This window comes from Lampetra planeri, chromosome 53 (genome assembly GCF_965212315.1).
Source record: "Lampetra planeri chromosome 53, kcLamPlan1.2.h2, whole genome shotgun sequence".
In the NCBI taxonomy this organism is placed as follows: Eukaryota; Metazoa; Chordata; class Hyperoartia; order Petromyzontiformes; family Petromyzontidae; genus Lampetra; species Lampetra planeri.
In genome coordinates this window covers 3,613,221-3,627,216 of record NC_136159.1, presented here as the reverse complement: position 1 = coordinate 3,627,216, position 13,996 = coordinate 3,613,221, and the positions used below count along the sequence as shown (strand labels likewise).

The window sequence follows — 13,996 nt, the reverse complement described above, 5'->3', positions numbered from 1 at the left end:
CACATTCCTGTTGGCTTCTCCCAATACAGTTTGTGAGATAATGACGTTTGTGTTGTGTCATTATCATGGGTTCCGATGTCTCGGTTGGAACCTCTAGTACCAGTTCACGAATTAACGAGCACTAGATTAGCACGCAAGCCAGCGGATCCGAAATGCAAGTCGTCATAATTTATAGCTCCAAGTGTGGTTTACGAGGATGCGAGCTGTAGGTTTAGTCCGACCGAAAAAAAAACCCCGATTAGCACGGTTGGCTTCCGTACGGTGAAAAATAAGTTCAACCTACACACGTACATACAAAGCAAACTCATTTTCAGAAAACGACTTTGCCCAAATCTCCCTTCAGAGTTTCTCAACGAGAACGTTTTTTTAAAAAATGTGTCTGTACACGGTTGGTGCACGGCGTCTTCTTGCGTACGGTTTTGCGTTGCGCGTTTATACGATTCATGTTTATTGTTTATCGGCTTCTTTTTTTCCTCTCTGATGAATCAGGTACTCTAAACCTCGTGCGTACTTATTATTTCAGGCTTGTCGCATTAGGCTTTTTTTTTTCGCGAATAACGTGCGTATTTACGTGTCTCACCAACGTCGTATTTATTTATAAGGGAATAAAACACGGAAGACAAAAATTCAGCTGACGTCTTTTGGCCGAGACTGCAATACAAACCTCAAATCTGTACAGTGCTGCTCTTGTTCTTTACCGCTTCTCCGCCAATATTCTTAGAATGCTGCTTCCCACGGGGTTTTTGAACTATGGAGAATATTTCTTATTCTTCTTGGTTCTTTCGGTAAAGTCACGTAGAAGGGAAATAATAAAATAAAAAAAATAAAACATAATAATATAATTCTCACCACGTTTCGGCCACAACGCAAGCAGCCGTCCTCAGGTGAAGACGGCTGCTTGCGTTGTGGCCGAAACGTGAGAATTATTTTATTATGTTTTATTTTTATTATTGTATTACTTCCTTTCCACGTGACTTTACCGAAAGAACCAAGAAGATGAATCCCTGCAGTCACGAAAGCTTTAAATCGGAATTTAATATTTCTTATTGCTCTTTTTTTTAAGCATCTAACTTATCCCCCACCTCCTCCCACCACCAGAGAAACTCTCGATAACCTTTGTCTCTGTTGGTTGAACTTAGTTTTGTCCTGCCGTGCTCTTAGGAGCATCACGTTCCTTTACTTGGGCGGTTTGTAGCACAAGGATGATGGGGGCATCTGTGGCGCGCCTCCACGTGTCTTTGAAAATCACTGAGCGGGTACAGTAGCAGGCAGATGAGAAAAAACATTTTTTAACCGTGCAGGAAGAATGATTTTACTCTCCTTTGCATGTATTTCAGTTGCTTTATAAATTATTTCAGGTTTGAAATGTTTCACACGGACGCGATTACAAACACGCACACTTGAAATAAAATCTTTGGAGACCAGCGATGTACCAGCATATACCAAAAAAAAAAATCGCCACCATTGACACACTTTGTTTGGACCCTGCCATAGGAATGTGGAATTTACACTATTGACACACGACCTCCGATGGAGTAGAGTGCCACTTATTGCTCACGTGAGCAGGGGAACTGGTAATGTACACACATATTAGGCAAGCGTTTGCCCAACCCCAGCCCTAGCAACCCCCTGTGACACACCAGTCCACTTTTCGTGATTCCCAATCTCTGCCGCTGTGCACCCTGGGTGCACATGATGGTTGGTGATCTTTGAAAGTGGTGGTGCGGCGACTCTCCGCATCTGGAGCCGGGAATCGCTGACCTGTTCCGTAACTATTCTCTTCCCTCGCCGTTTCAGGAAATGCCAGAATTTGGGTTTGCGAATAATATCAAGGATATCAAGAATAACATTGAAAGATTAACTTTGAGGTTCATCGTTGGCCGTGGTCTATTCACTGCTGCATGAAGGCCTCGGTCCTGCGGTCAATCTTATCTGTGTACGAATCCAAATAATTGATCCTTAGACAATTCAGATACGTGTGTTGAGAGTGTAATACATATAATGTTTGAATTGATGCGTCCTTACACCCATAGCAGGATACCATTCTAGCACTGTCCGTTCTCTGGACACTATTTGTGGACTTAAAATAGATTTACCATGAATAGGACTTTTATCGGAGTTCTTAAGTGCTGTTGCACAATTCGGTTAGCTAACTACATTGAATCTAAATTTCGATTTAAAGCTTTCGTGACTGCAGGGATTCATCTTCTTGGTTCTTTTGGTAAAGTCACGTAGAATGGAAATAATAAAATAATAAAAATAAAACATAAAATAATTCTCACGACGTTTCGGCCACACGAAGAATCAGACTCTGTCTTCTCGACAGACCTGTTCTCCACCTGAGGACGGCTGCTTGCGTTGTGGCCGAAACGTCGTGAGAATTGTTTTATTATGTTAAATTGTTATTTTATTATTTCCATTATACGTGACTTTACCGAAAGAACCAAGAAGATACATTGAATCTAATAATGTTATAAGGTGCTCCTTTGGCATGAAACAATGCAACAATTAATCAAATACAATTGATTATTCCGTTCATGAGACATGGCATCGATTGGGAGGTCGTGTGAGATCCCCATTATGAGCGACTTTTGCAAATGACAATGAAATGTTCACGCCCGTTTTACACTTCGGCCCTGATGGAGCAAAGGAAGCTGCTGTAACAAACGAGACGGGCAAAATCACGAGATGAAAAATTAACCCGTAAAAACAAAGTTTTTCACTATAAATCCTTTATATGCGTGTTCAATGGGCCACAACCCAGCCCCCACATTGGTCTTTGAAACGGGCGGCTAGAGTCCTCTCGTCCTCTGGCTTGAGATGGCTGCCACCTATGGGTTAGATGATTGCCTGCCACCATTAAGCAATTGGTAATTAAATAGATTTTGTTTTTACCTAAAAAATGTAAAATGTAGGAATTTTTTTTTCACGAAAATAAATTGTCACGCACAACGAGTCTGTGTGCAAAATGTCAGCTCGATTGGATCACGGGAAGTGGGTTAAAAAACGACCGAAAGATTTGCACGGTCGTAAGCGTGCAAGCAAGCAAGCAAGTGAACTTAATATAAAGGATTTAAAAAGAATCGATTCTTGAATCAATTCGTGACTCAGAATTGTGACAATTCATCATCACTTGTGAAGGGGGGGGGGTTAAATTATTCCTTGCCAAGTGTTGATGATAAAGGTTGGTCATATTTATGCTTGTTCTTTAACCTTATTTTAATGTAAACGCCACTACTCTGCTGGCTTTTATTCACCCTTGAAAACATTGCTTATGGAACACGTGTACTATCGGCCTGCCAATCTCATTAGTTTTTGTTTTAAAACTGCAGTCTTGTTGTACAGTGTTCCTTCTCGCAAACAGCAGTGCCTGCAACGTTTGTCACATTTGTCAGGGCAGCCGGCTGTTTCATTCTATTGGTCAGTACACGGTTGCCACACATTTCCGTTGTGAACGGTTTTGAGATAAAAGGGAGACCTTGAAACCCGTGACTCCGTGCTCCAGTGACCGGTTCCATAAAGCAGAGCTCTGCAACGATATTATTATCTGGCAGGCCGCATGGGAAAATTCGCTCGCGCGAGCATCTGTATGCATTTTCCACGTTCGCAGACGTTTTGATGTCCAGTGACTGATGCAGTAGCTCTGTAGGCCACTTCCTAAGAGTTTCTGTGGGGTCCACCTGGCCTGCGAGGTCACCAGTTGAACCCTGACATCGAAAAAGCATGACAACTTCTTGGTTCTTTCGGTAAAGCCACGTAGAAGGAAAATAATAAAATAATAAAAAGAAAACATAATAAAATTATTCTCACGACGTTTTGGCCACAACGCAAGCAGCCGTCTTCAGACTCTGCCTTCTCGACAGACCTGTTCTCCACCTGAAGACGGCTGCTTGCGTTGTGGCCGAAACGTCGTGAGAATTATTTTATTATGTTTATTTTATTTTATTATTTTCCTTCTACGTGACTTTACCGAAAGAACCAAGACGATGAATCCCTGCAGTCACGAAAGCTTTAAATCGAAATAAAGCATGACAAGTTAAAGGAAATGTTCACAGGCACCTAGCCAACGGCTAAATATATTCCTGCTTTCCATTCCAGTTCTCGCTTCTCGATTCGTATCTATTGTGTGGGTTCGTTTTTTGTGTTGTGCAAACATGCACGTGACAGTACTTAAAGCCAACCAAGTGGCAGCGTGGAATTTGGGACCCGATCTGATGTGGATGTGTGTGGAGCCTGCTAATCGTGGACTGCCCTTTGTAAAATGTGTTTTATGAATTGCAGCGAATCGGTGATGAACATTTTTACGTTGAACAGACACCCACAAATATTCTTAAGCACCAGCAGCACATGACAAAGCGTTAACATCTGTAGTAAATACAAAAAAAAATTTGCAGTACGATTGGTGTAATCCAGTGGTTCTTAACCTTTACTGCAGGCATGCAGTCCTTTGGTTCTCAATCGTAACAAAAATGTATGTTAATAAATACATAGGTTTGGTGAAACAAGGTAGTTGTACTTATGTGCCCATGCTTAATTTGTGTTTCGATGAGTCACCTAAACACATTCCTGCGGAGGGAGCTGCTAGGAACGTTGGGTTGCTCGGTCAATGGCCAGGGTCAACGGCGGCGTGGTGTTTTCCGCAAATATGCCCGACTGTGAGGGCGGGCACAAGCCGGCGTGAGTAGGTTAAACGTTGGGTTTTATAAGGGCACCACGGGGTGACCAGCCCCTCCCCACCCAGCCCCGCCCCTCCCACCGCCCACCCCTCCCCACCCAGCCCCTCCCCTCACTCCCCTCCCCACCCAGCCTCTCCCTCCCCACCGAGCCCCTCCCTGCACGACGGACACATTAATCCCCTGTGGGCTGGTGTAACCAGGAGGTTCCTACCAGTATCAGGCATGTCTCGCACCCCTGGGGGTGTATGCACCCCAGGTGAAGAACCACTGGCGTCAATTATTCATACATTCTATGAGAGCCCTACACTTTATACAGCTGAGTTGGTAAATATCGTGATCATGAAACATTTCCTCACCTTAATAAGTGTATTTTATTGCCCCTCTGAGTGATGTTACTCCCCTAGGAATGTTCAATTTGCAACACTGTTTAGGGCAACCAATGATTGAGCAATGGCAAACACTTTTGAATATGGAGACTTGCACTTTTTAAGTATTTTAAAGGGCCATATTAATAACGTAACAATCCACCGTTTTCTCAAGACCTCCCCACTCTGTGTTGATCATGGGAGTTGTTTAGTTGTACTTTAATACTGATCAATGTGGGTTGGTGGGAATCAAACTCATGTGGTCAGGTCCCATAGCACAGTGCTCTAACCACTGCGCTGCTACTGGAAAAGGTTGCAATGTTCGCAATTCTCATTGTGTGGACAAAAATGTCGTAATTTAAGCTAGCGGCTGAGTTCTTGCAGAAACCGAAATTACATAAAACGCCTGAATGTGATTGCTGGTGCTTCTGACATTCTGCTGTGGCCTACTCACATCTATTTTAAGTGGTTGTATGGAGAAAAGTCGTGACATTCTTCAGCCCACTCTTTTACAACGTTTTTATTTGGAGTCAGTATTTGAATTGTGCAATGTATTTTATTCCTAGATTTAAGAATGTAAAAAAGTGTAAAAGAAAATAAACATTTTTGTTTGTTGGAGTAGCCCAATAAATTTTGGTAACCAAAGACGTGTTTGTTAATGCTGGGTATGTGTGAGGTTTAGCATCATCTGGTTTGCCTTGTGATAACAAAGACGTGTTTGTTAATGCTGGGTACGTGTGAGTTGTAACATCATCTGGTTTGCCTTGTGATACCAAAGACGTGTTTGTTAATGCTGGGTATGTGAGTTGCAGCATCATCTGGTTTGCCTTGTGATAACAAAGACGTGTTTGTTAATGCTGGGTATGTGAGTTTTAGCATCATCTGGTTTGCCTTGTGATAACAAAGACGTGTTTGTTAATGCTGGGTACGTGTGAGTTGTAACATCATCTGGTTTGCCTTGTGATACCAAAGACGTGTTTGTTATTGCTGGGTACGTGTGAGTTGTAACATCATCTGGTTTGCCTTGTGATACCAAAGACGTGTTTGTTAATGCTGGGTACGTGTGAGTTGCAGCATCATCTGGTTTGCCTTGTGATACCAAAGACGTGTTTGTTATTGCTGGGTACGTGTGAGTTGTAACATCATCTGGTTTGCCTTGTGATACCAAAGACGTGTTTGTTATTGCTGGGTACGTGTGAGTTGTAACATCATCTGGTTTGCCTTGTGATACCAAAGACGTGTTTGTTAATGCTGGGTACGTGTGAGTTGCAGCATCATCTGGTTTGCCTTGTGATACCAAAGACGTGTTTGTTATTGCTGGGTACGTGTGAGTTGTAACATCATCTGGTTTGCCTTGTGGTAATGTTTCGCTGCGTGGCTCAGTGGGGCTCATAATGGCCATGCCAGAACACTGAGTCGGTACTGCTCACCCAGATGGATTTTAATCTGGTTTTCATGCACTTGAATTTCAGCCAGGTTCCCCCGAGTACTGTATAGTGTATAGTGATGAGCGCCCGTACCTCCAATTAGCACAGTTTGTTACGTACGGTGCGAAAGAAGTTCAACATACATAGGGCAATGATCGCATGAAAAACTAAATGAAACATTCAAATGTTTTTCCACTTCCATAATACTTAGTGTCTTCATTTGAAGAGTTATGTCGATGAGGACAAAGTGAACCACGAACGAGATCATTTGAGGTTATGTAACCTAATCTGTGATGATTTTTGCATTCCCATTGCACATTTTGCATACTGATGTAAGTTAACAGCTCTGAATTCAAATTGTTTAACTCTGCAGCCCTTTGTCAAGCAACTGCTGGAAGCAGGCCCCTCCTCGCACCATGTTGCTGAGGCAGACAGTCTGACTCAGCAGCAGACCACGCTTTCCCACCTGATGACGGACGCTTGTGTTGTGCCCGAAACGTCGTGATTTATTTTATTTTATACCCACGTGACTTTACCGAAAGAACCAACGAGTAATGAGGGGGGGGCTGTTCAATGTGGAGTGATGTCACCTGCTCATGATTATTAATGAGGGCGGAGGGAGGTCCGTGTGGAGGATGCAACCTGCTCATGATTATTAATGAGGGGAGCTGATCGATGTGGAGTGACGTCACGAGCATTAAGGACAGACATTCCTGGGTGATTATAGTGGGTACAGTACTAGAGTAATGCAAATGCACGATTTCCGGATTATGACCAAACCACCCAGAATGTGCCATATATCATCAGATCTCATAAGCTCATCAGGTATGGGCCTGGACATTGCTCGGATGGGTGACCACCACGAATATCAGGTGTTATAGGTTGTAGGGCCTCGTGGTGGGTAGCAGAGGGCAGTTCAGCTGAATCCACTGTTGTACCATACTTCTGTGCTCCCGCGCGTCTATACTAATACAATTGAGTGTTTTGACTGTGAAAATGAGGATTCCTTCAGTCACAAAAGCTTCAAATCAAGATACATTTTTTAAAGGAGTTTATCAGGATTATAAGATGCACTCCCTCCCTCCGCCCTGTAATTGAATGCAAAGGTTAGGGCTGCATCTTATAATCCCGGAGATACAGGAGTTGAAACATTGGTGATTGGCCAGGTTGCCCTGTGACTGTGTGCGCGACTTGCAATTGGAGGGTTGTGAAGTCAGATTTTTTATATTTCAATTCCTGTGGGGTCAATAAAATAGATATCACTTTATGATAATTCATATTGGCTGTTCGATGGAGATTGATCCATACTGTGGAAATGTGTCCCGGCTCAAATCCGCCAATGCTTATATTATCAGGGAAAACAACTTTATTTGCCCTTGAACAATACATTGGAATCGTCAGCCATTATCAATCCACTGCTGTATGAAGGCCTCCCAAAAGCTGTCTTAATTCTGCTCAAAGGGTCAAGCAATATTAGGTCTGCCTAATTCCTGCCAGGTTCAACCTGGATACGTGGTGAGCTGTCAGCCCCTCCCTTCGCAAGCTCCGCCTACTTATACATAACCACGCCCACTCCACCACTAGCCCCCACTCACTGTCCATATATTCCCGCCCATTGCAAATAACAGTTGATCCATCTTCCTGGTTCTTTCGGTAAAGTCACGTAGAAGGAAATAATAAAATAATAAAAATAAAACATAATAAAATAATTCTCACGACGTTTCGGCCACAACACAAGCAGCCGTCTTCAGGTGAAGAACAGGTCTGTCAAGGAGACAGAGTGGAGAACAGGTCTGTCAAGGACTCTGTCTTCTCGACAGACCTGTTCTTCACCTGAGGACGGCTGCTTGCGTTGTGGCCGAAACGTCGTGAGAATTATTATGTTTTATTTTTATTATTTTATTATTTCCTTCTACGTGACTTTACCGAAAGAACCAAGAAGATGAATCCCTACAGTCACGAAAGCTTTAAATCGAAACAGTTGATCCATCGATTAACCGGCGCGCAATTATCCGGCTTCCAACATTATACGGCGGTCCCGGGCCGATCCGGCGAAACCGGCAAAAAAATGCCCCATATGCTGTACCAGTCCAGCGATCGGCACAATGTGCATGACAAAAAAGTAGCTCCGCTTGATTTCAGTTATTAAATATATAGAGTAAATTATACACTACATCAATGGTGCTTAACATGGGGTATGATGCCCTTTCTGAAAACTAAAGGTGTGCAAGTTGCAGTAAAGTTGAAGAACCCACTGCACTACATACACCTTAATGAAAATACTGTACGCGTAAAGTATACATCACTGCCTACGGAGCCTGCAAGATTGGAGTGGTAAGTACGGTACAGTAAATACAGCAACTTTTTACAGGATATTGTTTCGTCTGTTTATGCCAATACTCTTACATAAGCGCACAACTTTATCTGTGAACGCTGCACTTTCTGTGGTTTCATGTAGGGGGCGCTGCAAACCTACGCGCCCCCTGCATGAACGACGGAGGCGCAGGGACAGACGTTCGATCACGTTGGAATCGATCTGCAGATGGCTGTCTTCTCGCACGGCCAGCTCTGTCGCTTTATCGATCCCGCAATCCCAAACAGGTGAAAGTCCGCATCGAACCGAACCCCCAGCAAGGCCATCTACCTGAGAGAAAATTCACACGAAATGTCGTTTTCAATTAAGTCTTCCAGATGGAAAATTAGAAAAGCTTTTAATGAAGAAATACAATTATCTGATTTAAAACATGATACAATTCAAAATGTTTCATTTTAAAACTTCAAAACGGAGGTTCGGGTGCAATTTTTTGTGACTTTCCTCGCCAAAGGCCGTACGTAAATGGTTGTGAGGTGCACCGCAGGCACCCCCGAACAACCCCTAGTTTTATATAGTTGAGCAAGAATCCAGAACATTTTAAACCGGGTCAAATCCTGATTATCTTCGGGATACCTGGATAGACTTTCTAATCCAGGACTGGAGTTTCGGCTGCTTTTCATAGTATGAATTTTTCCATTCTATTATTTTCTCAAGTGACATTTTACGAGCGCAGATGACCGTTTTTCGTGGAAAAACCTTGGAACCCTTGATTTATTTTTACCGGCATGCCGTAAACACAAAGGCTACGGGGCAGCAAATTGTCGCAGTGTTGTAAAAATCCGAATATAGTCCAGTACAGCATCGTTACATGGAAGCTGGTTCGTAAGTGCTGGTGGTGTTCGTAAGTGCGGGAGTTGTTCGTAAGTGCGGGGGGTGTTCGTAAGTGCGGGGGGTGTTCGTTCGTAAGTGCGGGGAGTGTTCGTAAGTGCGGGGGGTGTTCGTAAGTAGAGGACTACACCAGCATCGTCCTTGAAATGACGCGTTTCCGGCCTATGTCGATTTCCGATCATTCAACCTCACGGCAGCCATCTTACTAGGGGAAGGGGGAGAGTTACGTTTCGAGTGCTGCCCACTTTCTTACGTTAAGATCGAAGCGGGAGGATTTCTCCACAACTCTGGCTGTCCGCCTGATGATGATGTCAGTTGTAATTACTAGCCAAACGTCGTACTCCAATAATTGTAAATGTCGTGGGGTGTTTACTCTCCAACACACCGGGTATGTGTGCTAAAAAACTAGCAGCGAATCGGCACGTTTTGTGTACGCGTCAAACCTTACTAATTGCCCGTGTGGTCGGGTGGTGGCGGGTTTAACGACACATTCATATTTAGCGATATCCAAACTCAACTTCCGTGTTACGGACACGTTAACCACCCCCTGCGTAAGATGGCCGACAATCTCATCGCCAAGTTACGTCATCACCGCGTGACGTCTTCTCGCCGACACGACGTGAGTGACGTCACCGCGTAAACAAACAATGGCGGCGGCCGATGGTGTCGAGGCTGTGTGAGTGTCAGTGCCGGCAAAACTTTTCACTTCCCGGTGAATTTCACCTCAAGGGGAGGAATTTGTTTTGTTTTTATCTTCTTCCCCTTCGTTGATCGCCTTCGTCCGTCTTGATGATTTTTTTGTCGTTTTTTTGAGCGGTCTGACGGCACTCAACGCGCTCTTATTTGAAGGTAACTACCACCACGGCAGCTTTGGGCCTTAAGATTGGACTTAATATGTATTCATATAAGATTGGACTTAATATGTATTCATATAAGATTGGACTTAATATGTATTCATATAAGATTGGACTTAATATGTATTCATAATATATTGGGGTTTTTTTGGGGGGGAGTTTGATCGCGTAAATATATAAATGTGTCGTTAAACCCGCCACCACCCGACACAGCCGATTAGTGAGGGTTGTCACGTTAACAGAACGTTGCCAATTCGTTATTAGTACAGCAACACCGGTTGTGTGTTGGAGAGCCAAGCCACAACATTTACAATCTTGAGTACGACGTTTCGACAGTAATTATGACGAGCTTTATCAGGCAAACAGCCAGATTTGGTCATCAAATGGTCCTTCATATTGATCATTATAAATGTTTTATATTGTAGTTATTCTCACGTGCAGAGAAAGTACGTGTTTATTGTCAGTAGTATATGATTTTGTTGTTAATATGGCTATTTCAGTTTGATATGCTTTTGCCATATGTACAATAGCGTCAATCGCATTGTAGCCTGAAAACAAAGTGCTTGTATGTAATGGGCGACGTTTCGGGCAATGGTCCTTCAGTGGTGTCTGGTGGTCAACGGAGGTGAGCGCATGATGATTGAGTGTAGGGAGTGTGTAAATGTTATTTTTGTGTGTTAAGTGGTTTATACAGAGGGGTTTCTAATTGGAATCTGCCCGTGACCAACTCAACCCTGCATGCTAAGCGGGGTTGAGCCGGGGTCGTGCCTGGTTAGGAGAACACCGCTCATAACAGGTGGCAGAGGCGGCTGCGGGGCTACTCGGTGATTAAACTATTGTACTGGTAGGAACCTCCTGGTTACACCGGCCCACAGGGGATTAGTGTGTCCGTCCGTCGTGCAGGAAGGGGCTGGGTGGGGAGGGATGGGAGGGGCTGGGTGAGGATGGGTGGGGATGGTGGGGAGGGGCTGGGTGGGGAGGGGCTGGGTGGGGAGGGAGGGGCTGGGTGGGGAGGATGGGGAGGGGCTGGGTGGGGAGGGGCTGGGTGGGGAGGGGCTGGGTGGGGAAGGGAGGGGGGGGGCGGAGGGTTGGGGAGGGAAGGGCTGGGTGGTGAGGGTGGGGCTGGGTGGGGAAGGGAAGGTGGGGAGGGGCTGGGTGGGAGGGTGGGGAGGGGTGGGGCTGAGTGGGGGGGCTGGGTGGGGAGGGTGGGGAGGGGCTGGTCACCCCGTGGTGCCCTTATAAAACTCAACGTTTAACCTACTCACGCCGGCTTGTGCCCGCCCTAACAGTCGGGCACATTTGCGGAATACACCACGCCGCCGTTGACCCTGGCCATTGACCGAGCAACCCAACGTTCCTACCAGCTCCCTCCGCAGGAATGTGTTTTTATGTGTTTTTATTTGACGAGGTAAGCTGTGTAGTTCTTTTTCAGAAGCGACCTGGCCATCACAAATGATAGCTCAACGAAGTGGGCTCATCACGTGGACATTGATGGCAGCAGCCAAATACTCCAAATGCGTGGTGATGTTGATTCTAAATGTGGAGGGAGAAACCGAAGGACCCGGAGAAAAATCCACTTGGCCACGGGGAGCGGGACACGCAAACTCCAAATATACAGCAGTCGTCAGGATCGAACCCACGAGCTCCTTGTTGTATAATAGGCGAGGTATATTCTTGGTTCTTTCGGTAAAGTCACGTAGAAGGGAAATAATAAAATATTAAAAGTATTAAACAATACAAATTCTCACGACGTTTCAACTGCAACACAAGCAATCATCATCAGGTGTGAAATCCACAGCAAAAACATTTTCTTGCTGTGGATTTCTCTTTTATGTGACTTTACCGAAAGAACCAAGAATATGAATCCCTGCAGTCACGAAAGCTTTAAATCAAAATAGGCGAGGTCGTTAACATCTCGCCAGCAGAGGGCAGCTTGGGGAAGTATGGTCAAATTACCTCACCCACCAGTGGTCTTAAAAAAGGCTGTGTGCATGGATCGTGAGGTGCTTTTGTTTGAATAAATACATGTTTTTTTTTATCAGTTACTGTCGATATGTGTAACTGCCTACTATAACACAAGTTCGGAAGCGTTTGCGTGTTTGTTACGGCTGTTGTTTTACAATTAATCCCAGGAGAATGGTCCAAGAAACTGACAGCACTGTCATCATCAATGTTACATTCTTTACCATGATCACCTCGTTATCTTTACCATAATCCTATACCTCATCATCATCGTCATCATCACAGCCTTACCATTATGATCAAATAATTCTTAACACAGTCACAATATTAATTTGCACAGTATACTCAAAATAACCACATTCGTTGTCACGTCATCATCATCATCATTGGCATCACTGTTATCGTTAATTTTTTTATTAATTACTATATTAATAATTACCACATGGTCAGCAACGTGACGATCGCTATTATCACTATCGCAATATCCTTGATCACATTTGTGACGACCAGCATCATCATCGGCTGTTCCAACTTTGTTTTCCCAGTTGTAGGTAATGACTGACACTGGGGAATATCATCATCATTGTCATCACAACAATAATTAGTAACATCATCAGCACCTACTAACAGCATAAAAAAATAATTTCCACCTTCATGCTCATGACTGTCAACCATCATCATCATCCCCTATTCAAGAATTCATTACCAAAGTTTACTATTCACATGGTCATCACCACCACTGTCGCATCACACTTATGCTGTTTGCAAATCGTCACCACCGCCGTCTTCTTCCCCGCAATTACCACCACCACCACCATTATTCATCAGCGTTATCATCTGTATAATTACCATCATCAACATCATAACCATCTCCTCCCATCACAATCACCATTATATTCATCATCGGGCTTTGCGTTTGTTTCCCCAGTTCTCGGAGGTGACTGACACAGCAAGGAATGCCTTGTGCGCTGCAAAGATCAGGGCGACCCCTGCGCTATGCTTGGGGTCTCGGGGCCACCGCGGTGAACACTGGTAAATTAATCCAATAAAATTATCCACCCAACCTGTCCACCAATTAAAATAATTTTCTCCAATTTTTTGCGGATTGTGATTTATATGTAGATGAATTGACATGGGATATGTTTTTATCACCAAAATAATACAGTATATAATTTAGGTGCGTAACACAGTGGGATTTCTGGACGGGTGCTTTCCAGTTTCTGTAATCAAGGCAAACGTGTATCTTATCTGAATCTCATCGCCAGGGTGTGGGCTCCACTGAAGGATTTTGAACATTCTTGCAGTAATTGCTGAACATATTTTTATGGGGCCCCAAGCCTGTTTATAAGACTCAGATGAGATAGACTGGTCCACAGTTTGCCTTTATTTAAACAAATTATTTGCAAACCCAGTGTTTGTGAAGGTCAATTGGTCAACAGGAAAAACATTATTCTGTGTCGGCATTGAAAGTCATTCCTTTCCTGTCGACGATTTGTCCAGTCAGTCAAAG

The 13,996-nt window shown here is 44.1% G+C and overlaps 1 protein-coding gene across 3 annotated transcripts in view; it reads left to right on the top strand.

Moving 5' to 3' along the window:
- Positions 1 to 10,280: 10,280 nt before the first annotated feature.
- LOC144734923 (ATP-dependent clpX-like chaperone, mitochondrial) overlaps positions 10,281 to 13,996 on the top strand; it is a 39,502-nt gene continuing 35,786 nt past the window's right edge. Inside the window, exons 1-2 of one of the 3 annotated variants that reach the window (XM_078617380.1) lie at positions 10,281 to 10,352; positions 13,415 to 13,518. In XM_078617380.1, coding sequence (XP_078473506.1) covers positions 13,443 to 13,518 — 76 coding nt within the window. In that variant the 5' untranslated portion in view covers positions 10,281 to 10,352; positions 13,415 to 13,442. Of the gene's footprint in view, positions 10,520 to 13,414; positions 13,519 to 13,996 lie in introns of all 3 variants that reach the window. The other 2 variants (XM_078617379.1, XM_078617381.1) reach the window with 2 other exon arrangements.